Here is a 27,992-nt window from a genome sequence, read left to right on the forward strand (position 1 = left end):
CGTCTCAATAGGTACATCTGCAGTCGTCTCAATATGTTCGTGTCTGCAGTCGTCTCAATAGGTACGTGTCTGCAGTCGTTTCAATATGTACGTGTCTGCAGTCGTCTCAATAGGTACATTTGCAGTCGTCTCAATAGGTACATGTGCCGTCATCTCAATAGGTACATTTGCAGTCGTCTCAATATGTACGTGTCTGCAGGCGTCTCAATAGGTACATGTGCCGTCATCTCAATAGGTACATGTGCAGTCGTCTCAATATGTACGTGTCTGCAGTCGTCTCAATATGTACGTGTCTGCAGTCGTCTCAATAGGTACGTGTCTGCAGTCGTCTCAATAGGTACGTGTCTGCAGTCGTCTCAATATGTACGTGTCTGCAGTCGTCTCAATAGGTACGTGTCTGCAGTCGTCTCAATATGTACGTGTCTGCAGTCGTCTCAATATGTACTTGTCTGCAGTCGTCTCAATAGGTACGTGTCTGCAGTCGTCTCAGTAGGTACGTGTCTGCAGTCGTTTCAATATGTACGTGTCTGCAGTCGTTTCAATATGTACGTGTCTGCAGTCGTTTCAATATGTACGTGTCTGCAGTCGTCTCAATATGTACGTGTCTGCAGTCGTCTCAATAGGTACGTGTCTGCATTCGTCTCAATAGGTACATCTGCAGTCGTCTCAATATGTTCGTGTCTGCAGTCGTCTCAATAGGTACGTGTCTGCAGTCGTCTCAATAGGTACGTGTCTGCAGTCGTTTCAATATGTACGTGTCTGCAGTCGTCTCAATAGGTACATTTGCAGTCGTCTCAATAGGTACATGTGCCGTCATCTCAATAGGTACATTTGCAGTCGTCTCAATAGGTACATTTGCAGTCGTCTCAATAGGTACATGTGCCGTCATCTCAATAGGTACATTTGCAGTCGTCTCAATATGTACGTGTCTGCAGGCGTCTCAATAGGTACATGTGCCGTCATCTCAATATGTACGTGTCTGCAGTCGTCTCAATATGGACGTGTCTGCAGTCGTCTCAATATGGACGTGTCTGCAGTCGTCTCAATATGGACGTGTCTGCAGTCGTCTCAATATGTACGTGTCTGCAGTCGTCTCAATATCTACCTGTCTGCAGTCGTCTCAATAGGTACGTGTCTGCAGTCGTCTCAATAGGTACGTGTCTGCAGTCGTCTCAATAGGTACATGTGCCGTCATCTCAATAGGTACATGTGCAGTCGTCTCAATATGTACGTGTCTGCAGTCGTCTCAATATGTACGTGTCTGCAGTCGTCTCAATATGTACGTGTCTGCAGTCGTCTCAATATGTACGTGTCTGCAGTCGTCTCAATAGGTACGTGTCTGCAGTCGTCTCAATATGTACGTGTCTGCAGTCGTCTCAATATGTACGTGTCTGCAGTCGTCTCAATAGGTACGTGTCTGCAGTCGTCTCAATATGTACGTGTCTGCAGTCGTCTCAATATGTACTTGTCTGCAGTGGTCTCAATAGGTACGTTTCTGCAGTCGTCTCAGTAGGTACGTGTCTGCAGTCATCTCAATAGGTACGTGTGCCGTCATCTCAATAAGGACTTGTATGCAGTCGCCTCAATAGGTACGTGTCTGCAGTCGTCTCAATAGGTACGTGTCTGCAGTCGTCTCAATAGGTACATCTGCAGTCGTCTCAATATGTACGTGTCTGCAGTCGTCTCAATAGGTACGTGTCTGCAGTCGTCTCAATAGGTACGTGTCTGCAGTCGTCTCAATAGGTACGTGTCTGCAGTCGTCTCAATAGGTACATCTGCAGTCGTCTCAATATGTTCGTGTCTGCAGTCGTCTCAATATGTACGTGTCTGCAGTCGTCTCAATAGGTACGTGTCTGCAGTCGTCTCAATAGGTACGTGGCTGCAGTCGTCTCAATATGGACGTGTCTGCAGTCGTCTCAATAGGTACGTGTCTGCAGTCGTCTCAATATGTACGTGTCTGCAGTCGTCTCAATAGGTACGTGTGCCGTCATCTCAATAAGGACTTGTATGCAGTCGTCTCAATATGTACGTGTCTGCAGTCGTCTCAATAGGTACGTGTCTGCAGTCGTCTCAATAGGTACGTGTCTGCAGTCGTCTCAATAGGTACGTGTCTGCAGTCGTCTCAATAGGTACATCTGCAGTCGTCTCAATATGTTCGTGTCTGCAGTCGTCTCAATATGTACGTGTCTGCAGTCGTCTCAATAGGTACGTGTCTGCAGTCGTCTCAATAGGTACGTGGCTGCAGTCGTCTCAATATGGACGTGTCTGCAGTCGTCTCAATAGGTACGTGTCTGCAGTCGTCTCAATATGTACGTGTCTGCAGTCGTCTCAATAGGTACGTGTGCCGTCATCTCAATAAGGACTTGTATGCAGTCGTCTCAATATGTACCTGTCTGCAGTCGTCTCAATAGGTACGTGTGCCGTCATCTCAATAAGGACTTGTCTGCAGTCGTCTCAATAGGTACATCTGCAGTCGTCTCAATAGGTACATGTGCAGTCTTCTCAATAGGTACATCTGCAGTCGTCTCAATATGTTCGTGTCTGCAGTCGTCTCAATATGTACGTGTCTGCAGTAATCTCAATATGTATGTGTCTGCAGTCGTCTCAATAGGTACATGTGCAGTCGCCTCAATAGGTACATGTGCAGTCTTCTCAATAGGTACATGTGCAGTCGTCTCAATAGGTACATGTGCAGTCGTCTCAATAGGTACATGTGCAGTCGTCTCAATAGGTACATGTGCAGTCGTCTCAATATGTACGTGTCTGCAGTCGTCTCAGTATTTACGTGTCTGCAGTCGTCTCAATAGGTACGTGTGCAGTCGTCTCAATAGGTACGTGTGCAGTCGTCTCAATATGTACCTGTCTGCAGTCGTCTCAATATGTACGTGTCTGCAGTCGTCTCAATATGTACGTGTCTGCAGTCGTCTCAATATGTACGTGTCTGCAGTCGTCTCAATATGTACGTGTCTGCAGTCGTCTCAATATGTACATGTCTGCAGTCGTCTCAATAGGTACGTGTCTGCAGTCGTCTCAATAGGTACATCTGCAGTCGTCTCAATATGTACGTGTCTCCAGTCGTCTCAATATGTACGTGTCTGCAGTCGTCTCAATAGGTACGTGTGCTGTCATCTCAATAAGGACTTGTATGCAGTCGTCTCAATAGGTACGTGTCTGCAGTCGTCTCAATAGGTACATCTGCAGTCGTCTCAATATGTTCGTGTCTGCAGTCGTCTCAATATGTACGTGTCTGCAGTAATCTCAATATGTACGTGTCTGCAGTCGTCTCAGTAGGTACATGTGCAGTCGCCTCAATAGGTACATGTGCAGTCGCCTCAATAGGTACATGTGCAGTCGCCTCAATAGGTACATGTGCAGTCGTCTCAATAGGTACATGTGCAGTCGTCTCAATAGGTACATGTGCAGTCGTCTCAATAGGTACATGTGCAGTCGTCTCAATAGGTACATGTGCAGTCGTCTCAATAGGTACATGTGCAGTCGTCTCAATATGTACGTGTGTGCAGTCGTCTCAATATGTACGTGTGTGCAGTCGTCTCAATATGTACGTGTCTGCAGTCGTCTCAATATGTACCTGTCTGCAGTCGTCTCAATAGGTACCTGTCTGCAGTCGTCTCAATATGTACGTGTCTGCAGTCGTCTCAATATGTACGTGTCTGCAGTCGTCTCAATATGTACGTGTCTGCAGTCTTCTCAATAGGTACATGTGCCGTCTTCTCAATAGGTACGTGTCTGCAGTCGTGTCAATATGTACGTGTCTGCAGTCGTCTCAATAGGTACGTGTCTGCAGTCGTCTCAATAGGTACGTGTCTGCAGTCGTCTCAATAGGTACGTGTCTGCAGTCGTCTCAATAGGTACATGTGCAGTCGTCTCAATAGGTACATGTGCAGTCGTCTCAATAGGTACATGTGCAGTCGTCTCAATAGGTACATGTGCAGTCGTCTCAATATGTACGTGTCTGCAGTCGTCTCAATATGTACGTGTCTGCAGTCGTCTCAATATGTACGTGTCTGCAGTCGTCTCAATAGGTAAGTGTCTGCAGTCGTCTCAATATGTACGTGTCGTGTCTGCAGTCGTCTCAATAGGTACGTGTCTGCAGTCGTCTCAATAGGTACGTGTCTGCAGTCGTCTCAATAGGTACTTGTCTGCAGTCGTCTCAATAGGTACGTGTCTGCAGTCGTCTCAATAGGTACCTTGTCTGCAGTCATCTCAATCAGGACTTGTATGCAGTTGTCTCAATAGATACGTGTCTGCAGTCATCTCAATAGATACGTGTCTGCAGTCATCTCAATAGTTACGTGTCTGCAGTAGAGGTCGACCGAATAATCGGAATGGCCGATTAATTAGGGCCGATTTCAAGTTTTCATAACAATCGGATATCGATATTTTTGGGCGCTGATTTGCCGATTTAAAAAAATATATGTATATTTAAAAAAATAATAATACAGTTTTTTTTTAAATATACCTTTATTTAGCTAGGCAAGTCAGAACACATTCTTACTTTCAATGACGGCCTAGAACGGTGGGTTAACTGCCTTGTTCAGGGGCAGAACAACAGATTTTCACCATGTCAGCTCGGGGGATCCAATCTTGCAACCTTACGCAATAACGACCTGCCTCTCTCTCGTTGCACTCCACAAGGAGACTGCCTGTTACGCAAATGCAGTAAGCCAAGGTAAGTTGCTAGCTAGCATTAAACTTATCTTATAAAAATCAATCAATCATAATCACTAGTTAACTACACATGGTTGATGATATTACTAGATATTATCTAGCGTGTCCTGCGTTGCATATAATCTGACTGAGCATACAAGCACACAAGTATCTGACTGAGCGGTGGTAGGCAGAAGCAGGCGCGTAAACATTCATTCAAACAGCACTTTCGTGCGTTTTGCCAGCAGCTCTTCGTTGTGCGTCAAGCATTGCGCTGTTTATGACTTCAAGCCTAACAACTCCCGAGATGAGGCTGGTGTAACCAAAGTGAAATGGCTAGCTATTTAGGGGGACGGAAGCTATACTGTTTCACTGGTAATACTAAAGTGCCTATAAGAACATCCAATAGTCAAAGGTTAATGAAATACAAATGGTATAGAGGGAAATAGTGCTATAATTCCTATAATAACTACAACCTAAAACTTCTTACCTGGGAATATTGAAGACTCACGTTAAAAGGAACCACCAGCTTTCAAATGTTCTCATGTTTTGAGCAAGGAACTGAAACGTTAGCTTTCTTACATGGCACATATTGCACTTTTACTTACTTCTCCAACACTTTGTTTTTGCATTATTTAAACCAAGTTGAACATGTTTCATTATTTACTTGAGGCTAAATTGATTTTATTGATGTGTTATATTAAGTTAAAATAAGTGTTTCAGTATTGTTGTAATTGTCATTATTACAAATAAAATAAAAAAAATCGGGCAATTAATCGTATCGGCTTTTTTGGCCCGCCACTAATCGGTATCGGTATCGGCGTTGAAAAATCATAATCGGTCGACCTCTAGTCTGCAGTCGTCTCAATATGTACATGTGCAGTCGTCTCAATATGTACATGTGCAGTCGTCTCAATAGTTACGTGTCTGCAGTCGTCTCAATAGTTACGTGTCTGCAGTCGTCTCAATAGGTACGTGTCTGCAGTCGTCTCAATAGGTACGTGTCTGCAGTCGTCTCAATAGGTACGTGTCTGCAGTCGTCTCAATAGGTACGTGTCTGCAGTCGTCTCAATATGTACTTGTCTGCAGTCGTCTCAATATGTACGTGTCTGCAGTCGTCTCAATAGGTACATGTGCAGTCGTCTCAGTGTGGTTTCAGAGGAGTTGTGCCAGTTAGATCGAAATGCTGCAAAGCCCTTTGCATCACGTCCTGCTAATTTCTGCTGTACAGTGCAGCATGACAGTGCAGTACTGCAAGGCTCCCCTGTTGTACAACGGCTGTTTGTGTGTGCGCATGTGCGGCGCTGCAGTGGGAGTGTGGAGGCGTTGGTTGGCACAGTGTATTCGCTATGCAGACAGTTCAGCAAGTTCAGGTCAGAGCAGCTAGCAAAGCAGGCAGGGAAAACAGGGCAGTGGTGTGTGTGTGTGTGTGTGTGTGCAGTGTTTTGTGTTGGGCTACAGAATACATTCCTCATAGCATTTCATTTCTGTTTGCTATTGCTGTCTCCACTCCATAGCTGAGCCAGTCTGAACTAAGCCAGCTGAGACAGTCACTCATGCAGGGCTAGGCTACAGTGCTCATTGATTTGCCAATAACAATGTTTAAGGTCGTCTGCTTGTGTGCATTCTAATCCTGGCTTGCCACTAGAGAGAAGAATCTGGGTGTGTTTATCACAGTGACCTTCGTGTGTGTGTGTGTGCGAGACAGACAGACTCCAGACACACTAATCATTAGTTGGACAGAGATGGGTCTGGCCTCTTCAGGCCTTGGTGTCTTTTGTTACAGCGTGAAAGCTGGGTAGGAGCTGGCTGTGTGGTTGGGGAGGGGCAGGCTGGAGGGTGGGCCAAGGTTGGTGGCTGGGTAGCTGGAGTCTGATGGCCCCACAGGTTATGGCCTGCATTTCACCACCCATTGTCCTCTCCTCAAATCTCTCCTTCTGTTCTCTCTCTCTCTCTCCTCTCTCTCTCTCCTCTCTCTCTCTCTCTCTCTCTCTCTCTCTCTCTCTCTCTCTCTCTCTCTCTCTCTCTCTCTCTCTCTCTCTCTCTCTCTCTCTCTCTCTCTCTCTCTCTCTCTCTCTCTCTCTCTCTCTCTCTCTCTCTCTCTCTCTCTCTCTCTCTCTCTCTCTCTCTCTCTCTCTCTCTCTCTCTCTCTCTCTCTCTCTCTCTCTCGTCGGAGTGCATGCTGGGAGTGAGTCGTCAAGCAGAGTGTTTGTGAGTGAGAGCGAATGGAATTTCTTTTCACTCTATTGGGTTTTGGTATGTACATATATATATATTGATTAGTTTAGTTGTTTTACGGATATATTGTTTAACTATCACTAAGCACGTATAGGGGTGGTGGGATCTTTGAGCACGTATAGGGGTGGTGGGATCTTTGAGGTTGTTTTTTCGCGAGGGCACAACCAGCGGGTGGGGCTGGTTGCAATGGCCACTCGCGGAAATGTAGAGTTTGAAAAACTTAGTCGGAGGCATGGAGTAAAAATTCCTGCTGCGGCTGGGTGTTCAGTGGAAGAATGTAGCTTGGCTGTGGGTGCTATCATTGGGTATGATAGCATCAAATCAGCCTCAAGGATGAATAGCGCTGTAGTGATATTCTTAGATTCAATTGAAAAGGTGAATAAGATAGTTGAGAGGGGTGTTGTGTTGCGGGAGACACAGACGCCGGTATTTCCGCTTATGAATCCTGCGAAGAAAGTTATGCTTTCTAACGTGCCACCATTTGTTAGAGATGAAGTGTTAGAGCGAGAGTTATCTCGCCATGGTCAAATCGTATCTACAATAAAGAAGGTTCTTTTTGGATGCAAATCTCCGTTGTTGAAACATGTCGTGTCTCATAGGAGACAAGTGCATATGATTTTAAAGAAGGAAGGAGATGAACTGAATTTAGCGTTTAGTTTTAAGATTGATGGATTTGATTATGTCTTCTATGCATCTACTGAATCAATGAAATGTTTTGGATGTGGAAGAGAGGGGCATTTGGTGCGTAATTGTCCCGAGAATGAACGCGCTGAGCCTGGTAGTAGCTTTAGTGCGGGTGCAACTAACGTACCACAGCGAAGGGATGAAAATACTACAGGTGTAGGGGAAGAGAGAAGGTGGGCAGATGTGGTTGGAAAAGTAGGAGAGGAAGGCATTGTGGATACGGGGGCAATTGTGGTAGATCAGAACAAAGAGGGAGGGGAAACAGTAGGTGAGATTGCGACTGCCGTCGCTGAGGTGGTGCTGGAAAATGAAATTGGAGGTCAAGAGGAGATTGAAATAACGGAAAAGGAAGCGGATGTTTTCAAAATACCGAGGAGTAAAAGGAAGAATTTAAGGGGTGGTGAAGGGTCTAATTCTAAGAGAAAGGTAGAGATGGATAAATCAGGTGAAGATGAACAGGTTGTAGAGATGGGGTTTTCTTCTGGGGAGGATAGCGAGAGTGAGTCATCTGACGCGTCACAACAATATAGTGAGATAGATGGGGTGGAAGGGAGGTATGGGATCGAGAAGATACGTCAATTTCTGAAGTTGACAAAAGGGAAGAAATATATGCAGGATTACAATGTAACTGATTTTTCCCTGAACGTGAATTGTTTATTGAATCAGCAAAGTTTCTGATGTCAAAAATTACAGGGGGAGGTTTGAAAAGCCCTGAAATTGCTAGACTCAAGAAAGTGGTCACGAGAGTAATAAGTGATGCAAATTCTAAAGAAAATGAAAGAGTTCAGTTGCAGTTTTAACTCTGTAAAGAGATGTGGTGGCTGTATCTTCCTCTGTATTTTTTTCTTATCCATGAGCAGTTTTAAGATCTCTTCTTTAAACGTAAATGGGGCAAGAGATGTTAAAAAAAGAGCCATGGTGTATGAGTTAATGAGGGGAAAGGGAAGTGACATAATTTTTCTACAAGAAACGCATAGTAATTTGGAAAATGAAGTTATGTGGCAACAGGAGTGGGGGGGGACAGTGGTGTGTAGTCATAAAAACTCAAAAAGTGGGGGTGTGGTTATCTTGTTCTCAAAAGGGTTTTTGCCTTTGTCATATGAGGTTGAAGAGGTAGTTGAGGGGAGGTTATTAAAAGTTAGAGCAAGGTATGAAAACATCAATATGTGTCTGATAAATGTATATGCCCCAGTGGTGACAGTTGAGAGGGTATGTTTTTTAGAGACATTATCAAATACCATTGAGAAATGTAACAAAGATTATTTGTTTATTGCTGGGGATTTTAACTGCACAGTTAGTGATTTAGATAGAAATCACCAAGAACCTCATATAGCCTCAAGGACGTTTTTGAAACGCCTTATTGTAACAAATGAACTGTGTGATATTTGGCGGAGTCAACATGGAGGAACAAGGCAGTACACCTGGGCGCATGTGAGAGAGAACATCATCTCTATGGCCAGGTTAGATAGGTTTTATGTTTTTGAGCATCAATCTCAGGTCTGTAAATCAAGTGTGATAACTCCAGTGGGATTTTCTGATCATTGTTTAATAACAGAGGTGGTGTTCATTAACGATGTAAAACCTAAAAGCGCATACTGGCATTTTAATATAACTTTATTGAGTGATGCTCACTTCAGGAATTGTTTCAGTTTTTTTTGGGAGAGGTGGAGGTCTCAAAAGGCCAGTTTTGTATCCCTTCAACAATGGTGGGATATAGGGAAAATCCAGATTCAACAATTTTGTAATCAATACACGGAGAATGTCACCAAGGATATCACCAGATCAATGAAAGCCCTAGAGATTGAAATAGTGGAACTCATGACGTTGGTTGAGACCACAGGAGATCGAGGCCATACTCAGGCCCTCAAGAGGAGAAAAGCTGCATTGGCAGATCTGCTGGGTATCAGAGCACAGGGGGCATTGGTGAGAAGTAAATTTCAGGGCATATCTGAAATGGATGCCTCATCCAAATTTTTCTTTGGTTTAGAGAAAAAGAATGGACAAAGAAAAATTATTCATTGTCTCAAATCAGCTGTTGGACAAGAGCTCACTAGCCCTAGTGAAATTAGAAAGAGGGCAGTAGAGTTCTATGCTGAGCTCTACAAGTGTGAGTACAAAGAGGACAAAACGGTGACACAGCAGTTCTTTGATGGGCTCCCAAAGGTGCCTGCAGAAGCTCAGGTTGAGCTTGAGCAACCATTGTCTTTGCAGGATTTATACACTGCATTAAATGGCATGGAAAATGGAAGGGCACCAGGCATTGATGGGCTTCCCGTTGACTTTTTTAAGTCTTTTTGGGCTATGTTGGGAGAGGATTGGTTAGAAGTAGCTAATGATAGTTTAACCGAAGGGTTACTACCAATAAGCTGCAGAAGGGCTGTCCTCACCCTACTGCCTAAAAAGGGTGACCTGAGGGAGGTGAAGAACTGGAGGCCGGTGGCTTTATTGTGTACTGATTATAAAATATTGTCAAAGGCTTTGTCCAACAGGCTGAAGGAGGTGATGGGGCAAATCATACATACGGATCAGTCCTACTGTGTTCCTGGCAGGCAGATAGGGGATAACATTTCTCTGATTCGTGATTTTTTGGACGTCTCTAAGGCTATTGGGTTGGATGCTGGTCTAATTTCAATTGATCAGGAAAAGGCATTTGACCGAGTTGAACATCAATATTTATGGCACACGTTTGAGGCGTTTGGGTTCAGCTCTGGTTTTATTGCCATGATAAAGGTGATATATGGTGACATTGAAAGTGTATTGAAAGTTAACGGTGGTTTGAGTGCTCCTTTTAAAGTGTGTAGAGGTATTAGGCAGGGATGTTCTATGTCTGGGATGTTATATGCTATTGCTATAGAGCCACTACTAAATAGCATTAGAAGTCGCATTGCAGGGGTGTGCCTTTCAGAGGATATTCCTCCTATTCGTCTTTCAGCCTATGCTGATGATGTAGTTGTGCTAGTGAAAAATCAAGCGGAGGTGGATAGTTTGAGTCTAATGGTTGATCGTTTTAGGGGAATATCCTCTGCAAAGGTAAATTGGGAAAAGAGTTGTGCTTTACAGATTGGAGAATGGTCTGGAGGGATCATGGTTTTGCCAGGGGGGCTAGAATGGTGTAAGGGAGGTTTTAAGTATCTTGGAGTGTACCTAGGAGATGAGGGGACTATGGAAAAAAATTGGAGTGGGGTGGTTGAAATGGTGGAAGGGAGGATGAGGAGATGGCGTTGGTTACTATCTCGTATGTCATATAGGGGGCGCACTATTATAGTTAACAATGTGATTGCCTCTGCACTGTGGCATCGGTTGTCAGTTTTAGAACCACCATCTGGCCTTCTGGCTAAGATACAGGCAATTATTGTGGATTTCTTTTGGGATAAGTATCACTGGGTTCCACAAAGTGTTTTGTATTTGTCAAAAGAGGAGGGGGGACAAGGTCTTGTACATCTTGCTAGTAGGGCTGCTGCTTTTCGGTTTCAGTTTATTCAAAGGTTGCTTTATGGACCGGAAAATGTGGTGTGGAGAGGGGTGGCAGGTCTTATATTACAGCGGGTTGGAGGATTAGGTTTAAAGAAGGCTTTATTTCTGGTTGATAGTAGCCAGATTTCTAGGGAGGGAGTACCTCCGTTTTATAGAGGCCTTCTCAGAGTGTGGAGCGTAATGAAGGTGTCCAGAAGAACTTCAGCGGAGTCAGTGCATTGGCTGTTGGAGGAACCTCTGGTGTATGGGGCAAGACTGGACTGTACAACTGCAGCTGTTCCACATTTCTCCAAGATTCTGGTGAAGGGGAAAATCATCACCTTAAGACAGTTAATGGCCATGGCTGGGCCCGCCTTAATGGATGGAAGACGGGTGGCAGAACAGTTGGGGATGAGGTCGGAAAGGATTGTCGGACAAATGCTGGGGAGCTGTAGGAAGGCTCTGTCAGCGGAAGAATGGGGTATGCTTAGTAGCCACAAGAAGAAGGTGCAAGATGAAGACGTCTCATTTCCAAAACTAGGGATTACACCAAATATCCCAGAGTCAGAAAGAAAGGCGTTATTGCTGGATTTGAGAGGGTTGGAGGAGGTGGGTTTGGATGAGGTGAATGGGAAGGAATTGTATAGGGGGTGTGTCAAGGTGTTGAATAAAGATAAATTGAAAAATAGAAAAGATACTCCATGGAGGGTAAAATTGGGCATTGATGACAAGGTAAAGCCAGCATGGAGAGCACTGTACAAACCACCGTTACAAAAGGGTACTGGTGATATGCAATGGAGGGTTTTGCATGGCATCATTGCAGTTAATGCTTTTGTATCTGTTATTAACTCAGATGTTAGAGATGGATGTCCTTTTTGTAATATAAGAGAAACCATTTTTCACTGTTTTATGGAGTGTGAGAGGATAAAACCTCTATTGGAAATGCTGGAATCTTTGTTTAAAGCAGTAGGGGAGTTTTTCAATAACACTGTTTTTATTTTGGGGTTTCAATATAGTAAACAACAGAAAAGAAAATGTCAAATGTTAAATTTTATTTTGGGACAAGCTAAGATGTCAATTTTTCTGAGTAGGAAACATAAGATAGAAACGGGATATGGGCAGGATGTAAGATGTGTTTTTAAAGGTTTAGTGAAAGCAAGAATAAAAGTAGATTTTGAGTTCTTTTCAGCTGTAAAAGATCTCCTATTATTTGAGGAGAAGTGGGCCTACGAAAGAGCGCTTTGTTTTGTAGAGGAGGGGAAATTATTTTTTGCTGCTGAAATAAGTTGAATGTATATGTTATGTATTTATTTTTGTTTAGGAATAACATTTGTTGTTTCATTTCTGAAAAGGCAGTGTGTCATTATTTATGTTAACACTTGAGTAAAAAATAAAGGTTTTATAAAAACTCAAAACTCTCTCTCTCTCTCTCTCTCTCTCTCTCTCTCTCTCTCTCTCTCTCTTCTCTCTCTCTCTCTCTTCTCTCTCTCTCTCTCTCTCTCTCTCTCTCTCTCTCTCTCTCTCTCTCTCTCTCTCTCTCTCTCTCTCTCTCTCTCTCTCTCTCTCTCTCTCTCTCTCTCTCTCTCTCTCTCTCTCTCTCTCTCTCTCTCTCTCTCTCTCTCTCTCTCTCTCTCTCTCTCTCTCTCTCTCACATTTTTCTACCCTCGCCCTCCACTATCCCAACTCTTTTCCTCTCTCGCTCTCACTATACATAATAGGTAGTGTTGTAAGTCATCCCGCCTGCCTATCATTATTGAATGCATCCCAAATGGCACCCTTTTCCCTATTTAGTGTACTACTTTTGACCAGGGCTCCCATAGTGACTATAGTGCACTATATACTGGGGTCATTTGCTGATGCTACAACAGTGTTGCTCTATCCAACACCACATACCGCCACTCTTCACGTATTAGTTTTAGTAAATCACACACGGACACACGTTTCCATGAAAATATGCTACAAATGCTGCAGGAAGAAACTAGACCTGACCCCATTTAGTTGACTGTACGATTGTTTGGTCGATAGGCTATTGATCTGCCAATATTATTTTTAATCGAGCAGTAACACGTATATTTTGGGGGGGGGCACACAAGACACCTGGCTGATTTGTGCCTGTCTCAGTGGGCTTATCTATTGCAGAGGCAACGGGGATGGCGGAGTCCAAGAAGAAGGGGAGTGTGGCTAAGATTCACAACGCATGTCTCTCTCCAGAATGCACTCGCTCTAGCCGATTCATGCACATTCATTGTTTCATAACTTCATTGTGTGAATTGTTTTCCCTTTGATTGTAAGTCTATCAATTCTCAATTGCATATATCACCAGTAGTACATTTACTGCTAATTCCCATAATTTCTAATGTACAATGTTGGTTGGGTTATGGTAATTTCTGTTAATGCATTCAATACATTATTATTAAAGTAATTTACTGTTCTCATTGTTGGAGTGGACACATTGTTTGCAGAGCGCATAACCTATGCTACAGATACAAGATTTGGTTTATGGAATTCAAGTTCGACTTTTGTAAATTAATTCATTTTCTTTTGTTTGGAGCGCTCATGTCATTGTTGAGTAAGGACGCGCACCTGATTACGCATAGAAGTAGGCCTGGGCTATCTGGCCTGCTCACAAATGTGAGCCTATAAATGTGCCCATTTGTGGATCTGATAGTATTTCTGATTGTCTTAACTCACCACCACTAATGAGGTGTGGAGCTTCTCAAGTAAGGTTTTCTTCACCTCAAACATCAAACAGCAAGCGAAGAGTCCATCCATTGACAATGACAATAGTTCCTTAATGTACAGTGCATTCAGAAAGTATTCAGACCCCTTGACTTTTTCCACATTTTGTTACGTTACAGCCTTATTCTAAAATGGATTTAATTATTTTTTTTCACTCATCAATCGAGACATAATACCCCATAATGACAAAGCGAAAATAGGTTTTTAGAAATGTTTGCAAATTTATATTAAAACCTTTTTTATATTAAAAACCCCCAGAAATATAAGAATTCAGACCGTTTGCTAATGAGACTCGAAATTGAGCTCAGTTGCATCCTGTTTCCATTGATCATCCTTGAGATATTTCTACAACTTGAATGGAGTCCAACTGTGGTAAATTCAATTGATTGGACATGATTTTGAAAGGCACACACCTGTCTATATAAGATTTCACAGTTGACAGTGCATGTCTGAGCAAAAAACAAGCCATGAGGTCAAGGAGTTGTCCGTAGAGATCCAAGACAGGATTTAGTCGAGACACAGTTCTGGGGAAGGGTACCAAAACATTTCTGCAGCATTGAAGGTCCCTAAGATCACAGTCTTCATCATTCTTAAATGGAAAAAGATTGGAACCACAAAGACTCTTCCTAGAGCTGGCCGCCCTGCCAAACTGAGCAATTGGGGGAGAAGGGCCTTGTTCAGAGAGATGATCAAGAACCCGATGGTCACTCTGACAGAGCTCCAGAGTTCCTCTGTGGAGATGGAAGAACCTTCCATCAGGACAACCCTCTCTGCAACTCTCCACCAATCAGGTCTTTATGGTAGAGTGGCCAGACGGAAGCCACTAATCAGTAAAAGGCACATGACAGCTCACTTGGAGTTTGCCAAAAGACACCTAAAGTGTCTCAGACAATGAGAACAAGATTCTCTGATCTGATGAAACCAAGATTGAACTTTTTGGCCTGAATGCCAAGTGTCACATCTGAAGGAAACCTGGCACCATCCCTACGGTGAAGCATATGGTGGTGGCAGCATCATGCTGTGAGGATGTTTTTCAGCAGCAGGGACTGAGAGACTAGTCAGGATTGAGGGAAAGGTGAATGGAGCACTCAGGACCTCAGACTGGGGGCGAAGATTCCCCTTCCAACAGGACAACGACCCTAAGCACACAGACAAGACAACGCAGGAGTGGCTTCGAGACAAGTCTCTGATTGTCCTTGAGTGGCCCGGACTTGAACCCGATCAAACATCTCTGGAGAGACCTGAAAATAGCTGTGTAGCGACACTCCCCATCCAACCTGACAGAGCTTGAGAGGATCTGCAGAGAAGAATTGGAGAAACTCCCCAAATGTGCCAAGCTTGTAGCGTCATACCCAAGAAGACTTGAGGCTGTAATCGCTGCCAAAGGTGCTTCAACAAGGTACTGAATAAAGAATCTGGTACTTAATGTAAATGTCATATTTCAGTAGATTTTTAAAAATACATTTGCAAACATTTCTTAAAACCTGTTTTTGCTTTGTCATTATGGGGTATTGTGTGTAGATTGAGAGAGAGAGAGATAGAGAGACGTTTTACTTTAGTCGGACACAGCCCTAGGAGAAACGCACACTGAACCCAACAACAAAGGTTGGAAGACAAATGTCCTCTTCCTCGATGGAGCTGCCAGTGTGTGCGTGTGTGTGGATAACATAGTGAGTGTGCTTGTGTGCTCACTAGACCAGATCATTCTCTCACCTCTCAAACCAGTCAGCATAAAAACTACCTTGACACATCGTGAATGGTTTGGCTCTGTGTTTGAAGGTTGAAGGGCTCGATCAGGGCGTACGACATTGTATACTTCTCTCTTATGAAAGATTGAACTTAACTCCATTGTTAGGTTATAGAGTAGTCCTCGCTCTCATCCTCTCTCCCTCTCTCTGGGAAGGTTGAGGGGTAGATGAGGGCACCGTAGCTCTTATGAAAGGATTATTGCCTACTTCCTTCAATTCATCGTGAGGTGACTTGAGGTTATAGAGTAGCTGTTGGGCAAACTCTGCTCGCGTGCGTGTACCGCCAAGTGAGAGTTTGATTATGTCTGTGAAGTGGTTCCCACCTCCTGTGAGTCGAACTCGGTGACTATGTGAACTCTCTGACTGTGTTAGTCTGTGTGTCTACCCCAAGAGTGTGTTTTCTGACTTGTGTGTGTTTGTACCGTATGACCTTAGGGCTGGGAATTGCCAGGGACCTCACGGTATGATATTATCACGATACTTAGGTGCTGATACGATGTGTATTGCGGTTCTATGTGTCTCACGACTCTATATGTACTGTGATTTTATTGTGATCCGATTTTCCAAACATATTGCTCACTATATGTCTGCTGCTGAGGAACAAGAGAGAGCCATGAGAAAACGAGTTTTAGAGATAAGTGTTAACATGTTGGCATACCATTTCAAACATTTGAAAACAATCTGTAGTTTTGGCGCAGGTACAGCCGATTTAGGGCTAGCTAAGGTTAACTACCTAGCCATTTTTTTACTAATAGGTACTTGGAGTCAGAGTATCAATATAAAATTGCAAAAAATAATTTTGCGATTCTCTACTGTATGTATTTTTCCCCTCATCCCTATCTGACGTGTGTGCTCTCTCCATCTCCTCCTGCAGGTTAATCTGTACTCCATGTGCTGGGCTGTGTCCTAAGGTGTGTATGGGCCAGAAGATGGTGGACTCTGTGACAGCAGCACAGGCTCTGAGAGGATGCACCGTGCTCAACGGCAGCATGGAAATCAACCTCAGAGGGGGAAGTGAGTATTGTGAGCCCTTGTCTAATTTACAAGTGTATGTGTGTGTCATTATGTCACCCCTGCTTGTAACCAAAGTTCCTTCTAAGTTAATAATAATTTGATTGTGTGCGTGTGTAGATAACATAGCAGCAGAGCTGGAGGCTAACCTTGGTCAGTTGGAGGAGATAACAGGGTATCTGACTGTCCGGCGCTCCTACGCCCTCGTCTCTCTCTCCTTCCTCCGCAAACTACAGGTCATCAGAGGGGACACACTGATAGATGGGTAAGTTGACTTTCCTTCTCGTCCTCTTCCTCCAACTTTCTTCTTCCAAGCCCTGCAGTTCGCTTCTTTCTCTTTCTGCTCCTCTTACTCCTCCTCCTCCTCCTCTCATATTCTAAACTATATCTGTCAGTAATACTTAAAATACACTTAAAAATACATCAGTATAATGTGTCTGTCAGGGTTGGGGTCAATTCCAGTCAATTCAGAAAGTACACAGGAATTCCAATTATATTTAATGAATTGGAATTTGTTTTACTTTCTGAATTGACTTGAATTTGAATAGAATTGACCCCAACCCTGGTGTCTGTTTCTTCCCCAGGGGTTACTCGTTCTATGCGTTAGACAACCAGAACCTGCGTCAGCTGTGGGACTGGAACAAACACAACCTGACCATCCTCCAGGGACGCATGTTCTTTCAACTCAACATTAAGCTCTGCATGTCAGAGATCCGCAAGATGGAGGAGGTGACAGGCACCAAAGACAGACAGCACAAGAACGACATCGTATCCAAGACCAATGGAGACCAGGCCTCCTGTAAGGAGCATACAGTCTTGAGTACACACACGCATGAACGCCAACACACAAATTTGCAGAGATGAAAACACTTTATATATATATGTTTTTTTTAATTTGAGTCATTTAGCAGACATTCTTATCCAGATCAACTTACAGGAGCAGTTAGTGTTAAGTGTCTTGCTCAAGGGCACATCAGCAGATTTTCACCTAGTCGGCTCGGGGATTCAAACCAGCGACCTTTTTCATCACTGGCCCAACGCTCTAGCCGCAAGGCTACCTGCCGCCCCACACACATGCTTGTGCACACACACGTACATACATCTGTAGTGTGTCACAGACCTAGGACAGTGTAGTACTGACCATATTGTGTGTGTGTGTGACTCTCTCAGGTGAGAACCAGGAGTTAAGGTTCACTCAGGTGCGTGCCACACATGATAAGATCGTGATCAGGTGGGAACCGTTCTGGCCTCCTGACTTCAGAGACCTGCTGGGCTTCATGCTCTTCTACAAGGAAGCGTAAGTACACACGTTTGTGTGTGTGTGTCGGACATGACTGTGCCATCTGAAATCATTTTTCAGAAGGGCAGCTGGAGTCCAAAGCCCTCAAGTTACTTTTGGGAATGAGCAGTTTCCAGAGAAGTGGAGTTTTAATTGTATCAGTACACTATGGGCTACAAACAGTCGTCCCTAGGAACTTAATACCATTTAACCACTTCCTTTCTGAAGAACTTTGCAGAATATTCAATGTACTCTGGAGCCTAGTACAATTCCTCCTTTCTAAGGACCTTTTTGGAGCAGTATGTGTGTCTCCTTATTTCTTATCTATGCTATTCTGTGTCTCTCCCCTCTCCCAGGCCCTACCGCAACGTGACAGAGTTTGACGGCCAGGACGCGTGTGGTTCTAACTGGGTAATAGTTGACCTGGATCCTCCAGCTCGGGCTACAGAGGGCAACCCACAGGTGGAGCCAGGTAACGTTTCATTCTCTTCTGTCTTACAACTGTATTGGAAAGGATAGATGTCTGTACACTGTCAAAATCTTGGGGGAAATCCAAAATAGAGGTTTGGATGCAGAAATATTGTGTTTATTAAGACATGATGCCCCAAAATGTGCATGAATAAAAATGGACAAAACAATGTTTTCGGTTGATTAAAGGTAGACTCAGCAATATGACGTAGCTGCAGAAAGTAAAGAGTATAAGTGGGTCAATTTCCACAACAACTAAGAGCGTTGAAGTGAGAGGCTCAACTTCTCCTATGTTTTGGTGCCCTGGCTACCGTGCTGTAACAGCATGAACTCTTGCACGTGCGATGATGCTGTGTGTGACTGTGTGAGAGCGAAGTCTTGCATTTAGTCTATCTTTAATCCATCATGAGTGTCACCTGTCTGTCAATCTGTCTAACAACTATACAGAATGGACGGACGGTTAAATTATTTTAGCTGCTTAGCCATTCATATTTGACAACTTTCAGCATACAGTACAGGTACATACTGGTCACTGTAGTAGAAAGGAAGCAACAACCAGTGTTTTGCTCAATAGTGTCCGTGCTGCAACACATCCCAGTAATATTGTTCCAGGTACCCCGATTCACTGTAGTAGCAAGGTAAGAACAAAAAGTGTTTCGCTCAATAGTGTCTGTGCTGCAGCATGTACCAATACTATTGTTCCTTCCAGGTACCCTGATCTTGTCTTTGAAGCCCTGGACGCAGTACGCCATCATGGTCAAGACCCAGCTCTCTGCCTCTGATGAACACCAGGTCCTCGGGGCCAAGAGCAAGATCATCTACATCAGGACCAACGCCACCAGTAAGAGCCCTTATTGAGATATTAGCTACCTCTCAAATGGCACCCTATTTCCTATATAGTGCACAACTTCTGACCATTATGGACCCTGATCGAAAGTAGTACACCATATAAGGAATAGGGTGACATTTGTGACGCAACCATACAGTTCTTCATTCAATTCTGTGAGTAAGACTCCTCATTCTCTCTGGTGATCTCAAGCCATCACCCCCCTCCCCCAACCCCTTAATCAGACCAACTGGTGAGTGGACTATCCAATATATTAATTGGCTAGCAGGTTCTCCAGAGTCAAAGGTAGGATTTGACCACCCCTGGTTAGGATAAGTGGTATAAGAGCTACAGTAGCTGGTAGATTGGCTGTTGTCCTCTGCCTCACCTCGACTGTTAGCTGAGGTGTGTCATAGCTAATGGCACGAGAACAAGGAAGAGGAAGGAAATGATGATGAGACAGGAGTGCTACTTGTACCTCCCAGTCTCATTGTGTCTCTGCTTCGTGCCCAATGTCTGAAGTCACACAAGCTGAGGTCATGAATCTGATGTCACCCTGTGTGTGTGTGTCTATCTGTGTATGTGTGTCACCCTGCGTGCATTTAGATCTCCCTGTGTGTGTGTGTCACTGTGTGTGTCACTGTGTGTGTCTCCAGAGGACATGCTGTGGTTTAGGGTTGAACACAGACAGGTGTCTAAGTTTGTCTGACTGGCTTCCTTTGTACTTGTTGTGCGTTGTCTCCTTCCTTCCTGATAAACCACATTACAGTGCCGCCTCGTCGCACCACGCAGCCTGGTGTGAGGCCACAGTTGGCACACAACCATCGGAGGCGGGCAGGCATGTCAAGGGTGTTCTAGTTGCAGTTCAAACAGTGTTCTACTGTAATTACAGTTTCACCGTTTTCGTCTCAAGCCTGGTCCCACATCTGTTTCCGCTTTATTGCCAAGTCCTTGTCACTTATTGTCACGTTATGTTTGGCTGGCATCCAGGCTACCTCTGTCTCTCTGTCTTTGTGGAGGTTGAACCGAACCTGGATTCAGCCCGTCTTGTGTCATGACTCCATCAACCACACATACAGTGCCTTGCGAAAGCCCCCTTGAACTTTGCGACCTTTTGCCACATTTCAGGCTTCAAACATGAAGATATAAAACTGTATTTTTTTGTGAAGAATCAACAACAAGTGGGACACAATCATGAAGTGGAACGACATTTATTGGATATTTCAAACTTTTTTAACAAATCAAAAACTGAAAAATTGGGCGTGCAAAATTATTCAGCCCCTTTACTTTCAGTGCAGCAAACTCTCTCCAGAAGTTCAGTGAGGATCTCTGAATAATCCAATGTTGACCTTAATGACTAATGATGATAAATACAATCCACCTGTGTGTAATCAAGTCTCCGTATAAATGCACCTGCACTGTGATAGTCTCAGAGGTCCGTTAAAAGCGCAGAGAGCATCATGAAGAACAAGGAACACACCAGGCAGGTCCGAGATACTGTTGTGAAGAAGTTTAAAGCCGGATTTGGATACAAAAAGATTTCCCAAGCTTTAAACATCCCAAGGAGCACTGTGCAAGCGATAATATTGAAATGGAAGGAGTATCAGACCACTGCAAATCTACCAAGACCTGGCCGTCCCTCTAAACTTTCAGCTCATACAAGGAGAAGACTGATCAGAGATGCAGCCAAGAGGCCCATGATCACTCTGGATGAACTGCAGAGATCTACAGCTGAGGTGGGAGACTCTGTCCATAGGACAACAATCAGTCGTATATTGCACAAATCTGGCCTTTATGGAAGAGTGGCAAGAAGAAAGCCATTTCTTAAAGATATCCATAAAAAGTGTTTTTAAAGTTTGCCACAAGCCACCTGGGAGACACACCAAACATGTGGAAGAAGGTGCTCTGGTCAGATGAAACCAAAATGGAACTTTTTGGCAACAATGCAAAACGTTATGTTTGGCGTAAAAGCAACACAGCTGAACACACACCATCCCCACTGTCAAACATGGTGGTGGCAGCATCATGGTTTGGGCCTGCTTTTCTTCAGCAGGGACAGGGAAGATGGTTAAAATTGATGGGAAGATGGATGGAGCCAAATACAGGACCATTCTGGAAGAAAACCTGATGGAGTCTGCAAAAGACCTGAGACTGGGACGGAGATTTGTCTTCCAACAAGACAATGATCCAAAACATAAAGCAAAATCTACAATGGAATGGTTCAAAAATAAACATATCCAGGTGTTAGAATGGCCAAGTCAAAGTCCAGACCTGAATCCAATCGAGAATCTGTGGAAAGAACTGAAAACTGCTGTTCACAAATGCTCTCCATCCAACCTCACTGAGCTCGAGCTGTTTTGCAAGGAGGAATGGGAAAAAAAATTAGTCTCTCGATGTGCAAAACTGATAGAGACATACCCCAAGCGACTTACAGCTGTAATCGCAGCAAAAGGTGGCGCTACAAAGTATTAACTTAAGGGGGCTGAATAATTTTGCACGCCCAATTTTTCAGTTTTTGATTTGTTAAAAAAGTTTGAAATATCCAATAAATGTCGTTCCACTTCATGATTGTGTCCCACTTGTTGTTGATTCTTCACAAAAAAATACAGTTTTATATCTTTATGTTTGAAGCCTGAAATGTGGCAAAAGGTCGCAAAGTTCAAGGGGGCCGAATACTTTCGCAAGGTGCTGTACCTCTAGGAGAAGCTTTCATTAAACATGATCTTTGTTCTCTAAAGTCATAGCAGCTGGCACAGCACTATCGACAAGCTGGCTGGAGGGTGGCGTGCATTCTCCAGGGTGTTCTGGTTTTTCTAGTTTCACCCACCTCGCCTGTCAGGCACCTGTCCTGTGTCTTGACTCCGTCACCCCCACAAACGCTCACACACACACCTCGAGAGGAGAATCTGTCATTAGACTTACTGTTCATTGTTCTCTAACAGAGTCTGATAATGTGGTCTGACCTGTACCCTGTAGGTGTCACCGTCATCATCAGTCACAGACCGAATGTCATCACACACCGGTACAGACAGTGATGCCTGGTACTCTCTGTCCTGTCAGTCACTCACCCTGGGGTTTTTACCCCTCCCCCTTCCGCTGCTGATACATACGCTTATTTCTAAATAACTATAGTGTATCGAACACTGTGAACCTTTTTTGTTGGTTATCATATTGTTATTTGACTAAATAAAGGGGAGTTCATGTCTGGGCATTGACTTACGCAGGACTGCTGGTGCTCAATCCTCCCCAGTAGTTAGTTGATTGGTTATTTGGCCCGAGTACACTCAGTCTAAAATTCTTCAATGGTTAGCAAGGAAGAATGAGTACATAGCAGCAGTGTACAGATCTCAAGGCCACGATTTGAATACCCCTGCACTAACAGAATTTAGTTGGTTTATATCATAGACCAGGGATATTCAAATCTGATTCTGGACCTTTTTTTACCTGGTAGTTAATTGCACTCACCTGATGTCCCAAGTTTGAATCAGTCTCAGATTCGAAGGCAGGTGTATGAAAACCAGCAGTGGAACTGGACATCAGGTCCAGATTTGAGTTTCTCTGTCATAGACATTAGTAACCCGTATGGTATGTATCTGTGTTCTCCCCCAGAACCGTCCGTGCCCCTGGACCCCATCTCATCATCTAACTCGTCCTCTCAGATCATCCTGAAGTGGAAGCCCCCAACGGACCCCAACGGCAACATCACTCACTACCTGGTGTACTGTCAGCAGCAGCCTGAGGCCAGCGAGCTCTACAAGTTTGACTACTGTCAGAAAGGTGTGTTTTAGAGAGACTGTTCAATTCTATTATATTCTACAAATGCAACTTCAGTCAGAAAGGTGGTTCATAGGCATCATGTATACTGAACAAAAATATAAATGCAACATGCAACAATTTCATTGATTTTACTGAGTTACAGTTCATATGTGAAAATCAGTCAATTGAAATAAATTCATTAGGCCCTAATCTAGGGATTTCACATGACTGGTAATATAGATATGCATCTGTTGGTCACAGATACCTTAAAAATGGGCCAATGGGCCTCAGGATCTCGTCACGGTATCGATAAAATGCCATTGTGTTCGTTGTCCGTAGCTTATGCCTGCCCAAACCATAACCCTAACCCCACCGCCACCATGGGGCACTCTGTTCACAACGTTGACATCAGTAAACTGCTCGCCCACACGACGCCATACACATGGTCTCCGGTTGTGAGACCGGTTGGACGTACCAAATTCTCTAAAACGACGTTGGAGGTGGCTTATGGTAGAGAAATGAACATTTTATTCTCTGGCAACAGCTCTGGCGGACATTCCTGCGGTCAGCATGCCAATTGCGCGCTCCCTCAAAACTTATGACATCTCTGGCATTGTGTTCTGTGACAAAACTGCACATTTTTGTTGCCGTTTATTGTGCACCTGTGTAATGGTCATGCTGTTTAATATGCCACACCTATCAGGTGGATGGATTATCTTGGCAAAGGAGAACTGCTCACCAACAGGGATGTAAACAAATGTGTGCACCCCCAAAAAATGTGTGCGTACTGAACATTTCTGGGATCTTTTATTTCAGCTCATGAAACATGGGACCAACACTATACATGTTGCGTTTATATTTTTGTTCAGTATAGTTATCATCATTAGTTTGACAACTATCATTAGTTTGACAACTATCATTAGTTTGACAACTGCCAGAAAGGTGAGTGTGAGTGTCTTCTTCGGTGGAATATTCTACTCTATTGGACTACTGCCAGAAAGGTGAGTGTCTTCTTTGGGTGGAATATTCTACTCTATTGGACTACTGCCAGAAAGGCAGTGTTTTCCATAAACGTCTAAATAGCCGATAACAGATTAGTTGTAAGCCGGCTACTTTTTCCACATCATAAATTAACTAGGTTTCTTTTCATTTAAAACTTTCAAATCGCAAGTCAGAAGAGTCTGTATAGGCTTCTCCCGAACGATATGCATAATCTAGTGATCTATTGGTAGGACAGGTACCTGTCAGTCACAAAGTGATACCTGTGTTATTTTTGTACACCGTGGTTGGCTGCAGTCAAATGTATTTTCATGGGGGAGGGAGACCATGATGTTTCTTCATTGTCTCCTGTGAGTGAATTTACATTTCCCATGTAATGTAAGTGGTAACGATGAGTTGAAATCCACTTAATTATTGTTATAATGTCCATGGTATAGCATCGGAACAAGTAAACCAAAGAGCTTGTTTGTATTTTCCTCGGATTATAAACCCGTGAAGACTTGTTAGTGACTGCTAAAGTGACTTGTCAGTGTAGCCTAGTGATGAGTTGTTCTGTTTGATCGGATTTGTTAGGGGCACGGAACCAGAACGCATCGGTTTGAGGGACGTTCATTTGGCTCCCTAATTTGCGTAATGATAGGCTACTACTGCTTTTTGGCGATTATCTGCAGATAAATTATGAAAACATTCAATGATTATGTTGAACACTCACTGCAGGAACAATTGGTAGTGGAGAGCGCCTCATTCTGGTCCAAAATATGATAAAGGAAAACGGATTGAAGTTTATAAAAGCTAATGTCATGATACATATATGGTATTATTAAAGATAGTGAAATGGCCTACTGGTTTGATTAAAGCGTTGACAATGAAGTAGTCAACTGCTGCTTTCTGTGTATTAAAGCTCATGTTTAACACCTGCTTCATTCTTCAGTCATACCTGTAGTTCTGTTTTTTGATTTTATATATATTTTTTAATTACCCCCCCTTTTTTTCCCTCCACAATTGTGTGGTATCCAATTGTAGTAGTTACAGTCTTGTCTCATCGCTGCAACTCCCATACAGACTCGGGAGAGGCGTCCTCCAAAACACAACCCAACCAAGCCGCACTGCTTCTTGACACAGCGCCCATCCAACCCGGAAGCCAGCCGCACCAATGTGTCGGAGGAAACACCGTACACCTGGCGACCTGGTCAGCGTGCACTGCGCCCGGCCCGTCACGGGAGTCGCTAGTGCGCGATGAGACAAGGACATCCCTGCCGGCCAAACCCTCCCTAACCCGGACGACGCCTAGGCCAATTATGCGCCGCCCCGTGGGCCTCCCTGTCGCGGCCGGCTGAGCTCGAACACAGAATCTCTGTTGGCATAGCTAGCACTGTGATGCAGTGCCTTAGACCACTGTGCCACCCGGGAGGCCTGTAGGTCTATTCTATTCCAACTGCTCTTAAATGCAAGTTAAACTAAGTGCACTAAGTTCAACTGATCGCTGCCCCCACCTGCCCGCCCGTCCAGCATCACTACTCTGGACGGTTCTGACTTAGAATATGTGGACAATTACAAATACATAGGTGTCTGGTTAGACTGTAAACTCTCCTTCCAGACTCACATTAAGCATCTCCAATCAAAAATTAAATCTAGAATCAGCTTCCTATTTCGCAACAAAGCATCCTTCACTCATGCTGCCAAACATACCCTCGTTAAACTGACCATCCTATCGATCCTTGACTTCAGCGATGTCATTTACAAAATCGCCTCCAACACTCAACTCAGCAAATTAGATGCAGTCTATCACAGTGCCATCCGTTTTGTCACCAAAGCCCCATATACTACCCACCACTGCGACCTGTATGCTCTCGTTGGCTGACCCTCGCTTCATTTTCGCCGCCAAACCCACTGGCTCCAGGTCATCTATAAGTCTTTGCTAGGTAAAGACCCGCCTTACTGGTCACCATAGCAGCACCCACCCTTAGCACGCGCTCCAGCAGGTATATTTCAGGTCACCCCCAAAGCCTGGTCACCCCCAAAGCCTATTCCTCCTTTGGCCGCCTTTCCTTCCAGTTCTCTACTGCCAATGACTGGAACAAATTGCAAAAATCACTGAGCTGGAGACTCATATCTCCCTCACTAACATCAGCCGTCAGAGCAGCTCACAGATCATTGCACCTGTAAATAGCCCATCCAACTACGTCATCCCCATATTGTTATTTATTTTTTTGCTCCTTTGCACCCCAGTATCTATACTGCACATTCATTTTCTGCACATCTATCACCCCAGTGTTTAATTGCTAAATTGTAATTACTTCACCACTACGGCCTATTTATTGCCTTACCTCCCTAATCTTTCCTCATTTGTACACACCATATATAGATTTTTTATATTGTGTTATTGACTGTATGTTTGTTTATTCCATGTGTAACTCTGTGTTGTTGTTTGTGTAGCACTGCTTTGCTTTATCTTGGCCAGCTCGCAGTTGTAAATGAGAACTTGTTCTCAGCTGGCCGACCTGGTTAAATATAGGTGAAATTAAAATAAAATGTAAAAATGGGCACCGGACTTTGTATAAAAGTGGGGGTGCACAATCTGGTGGCGGGTCTTGGGTTCCTCCCCAAATTGTTTCTTTTTTTAATACTTTTTTTGTGTTTGTTTTTTTTTTTACCCATTTTTCTCCCCAATTTTGTGGTATCCAATTGTTTAGTAGCTACTATCTTGTCTCATCGCTACAACTCCCGTATGGGCTCGGGAGAGACGAAGGTTGAAAGTCATGCGTCCTCCGATACACAACCCAACCAAGCCGCACTGCTTCTTAACACAGCGCGCATCCAACCCGGAATTCAGCCGCACCAATGTGTCTGGGGGAAACACTGTGCACCAGGCAACCTTGGTTAGTACGCACTGCGCCCGGCCCGCCACAGGAGACAAGGATTTCCCTACCGGCCAAACCCTCCCTAACCCGGACAACGCTAGGCCAATTGTGCGTCGCCCCACGGACCTCCCGGTCGCGGCCGGTTACAACAGAGCCTGGGCGTGAACCCAGAGTCTCTGGTGGCACAGCTTAACCGCTGCGCCACCCGGGAGGCCCCCAAATAGTTTCTTAACAGGGAATCTATGTTTACATGACAGAACATCCTTTCTTCCTAGGTTTTTGACACAAACTAAATTGAAAGACAAATGTTTCGGACTACAGTGCATTCGTAAAGTATTCAGACGCATTGACTTTTTCCACATTTTGTTACGTTACAGCCTTATTCTAGAATGGATTCAGTTGTTTTTTCCCCCTCAATCTACTCACAATACCCTATAATAACAAAGCAAAAACAGTTTTTTAGAAATATCACATTTACGCAAGTATTCAGACCCTTTACTCAGTACTTTGTTGAAGCACCTTTGGCAGTGATTACAGATTCAAGTCTTTTTGGATATGATGCTACAAGCTTGGCACACCTGTATTTGGGGAGTTTCTCCCATTCCTCCCTACAGATCTTCTCAAGTTCTGTTAGGTTGGATGGGGAGCGTTGCTGCACAACTATCGTCAGGTCTCTCCAGAGATATTCGATAGGGTTCAAGTCTGGGCTCTGGCTGGGCCACTCAAGGACATTCAGAAACTTGTCCCGAACCCACTCCCGTGTTGTCTTGGCTGTGTGCTTAGGGTCATTGTCCTGTTGGAAGGTGAACCTTCTCTGCTCTGGAGCAGATTTTCATCAAGGATCTCTCAGCACTTTGCTCTGTTCATCTTTCCCTCGATCCTGACTGGTCACCCCAGTCTTAGTCACCTCCTTGACCAAGGCCCTTCTCCCCCGATTGTTCAGTTCGGCCAGGTGGCCAGCTCTAGGAATTTATTTTTTTGTGGTTCCAAACTTCTTACCTTTAAGAATGATGGACGCCACTCTGTTTTTGGGGACCTTCATTTTTTGGTATCCTTCCCCAGATTTGTGCCATGACACAATCCTGTCTCGGAGCTCTACGGACAGTTCCTTTGACCTCCTGGCTTGGTTTTCGCTCTGACATTACTGTCATCTGTGGGACCTTGTATAGACAGGTGTGTGCCTTTCCAAATCATTCATGTCCAATACATTTACCCAATAAAGTTACATTTTTCAAATGATCTCTCTCAATAACATTTGTATA

General features: G+C 44.1%; 1 protein-coding gene across 4 annotated transcripts in view; it reads left to right on the plus strand.

Moving 5' to 3' along the window:
* Positions 1–27,992, plus strand: part of LOC100136604 (insulin receptor) — a 125,103-nt gene that overhangs the window by 74,666 nt on the left and 22,445 nt on the right. For all 4 annotated transcript variants that reach the window (XR_005040201.1, XR_005040200.1, XM_036966058.1 and 1 more), the window contains exons 5-11: positions 16,405–16,544; positions 16,662–16,806; positions 17,126–17,340; positions 17,712–17,838; positions 18,177–18,292; positions 18,998–19,129; positions 22,724–22,891. Coding sequence is in view for 2 of the 4 variants with exons in the window: in XM_036966058.1 (XP_036821953.1) it covers positions 16,405–16,544; positions 16,662–16,806; positions 17,126–17,340; positions 17,712–17,838; positions 18,177–18,292; positions 18,998–19,129; positions 22,724–22,891 (1,043 nt within the window). In the remaining 2 variants the exon portion in view is untranslated. The remainder of the gene's footprint in view (positions 1–16,404; positions 16,545–16,661; positions 16,807–17,125; positions 17,341–17,711; positions 17,839–18,176; positions 18,293–18,997; positions 19,130–22,723; positions 22,892–27,992) is intronic.

The sequence above is a fragment of the Oncorhynchus mykiss genome, chromosome 28, assembly GCF_013265735.2.
Source record: "Oncorhynchus mykiss isolate Arlee chromosome 28, USDA_OmykA_1.1, whole genome shotgun sequence".
In the NCBI taxonomy this organism is placed as follows: Eukaryota; Metazoa; Chordata; class Actinopteri; order Salmoniformes; family Salmonidae; genus Oncorhynchus; species Oncorhynchus mykiss.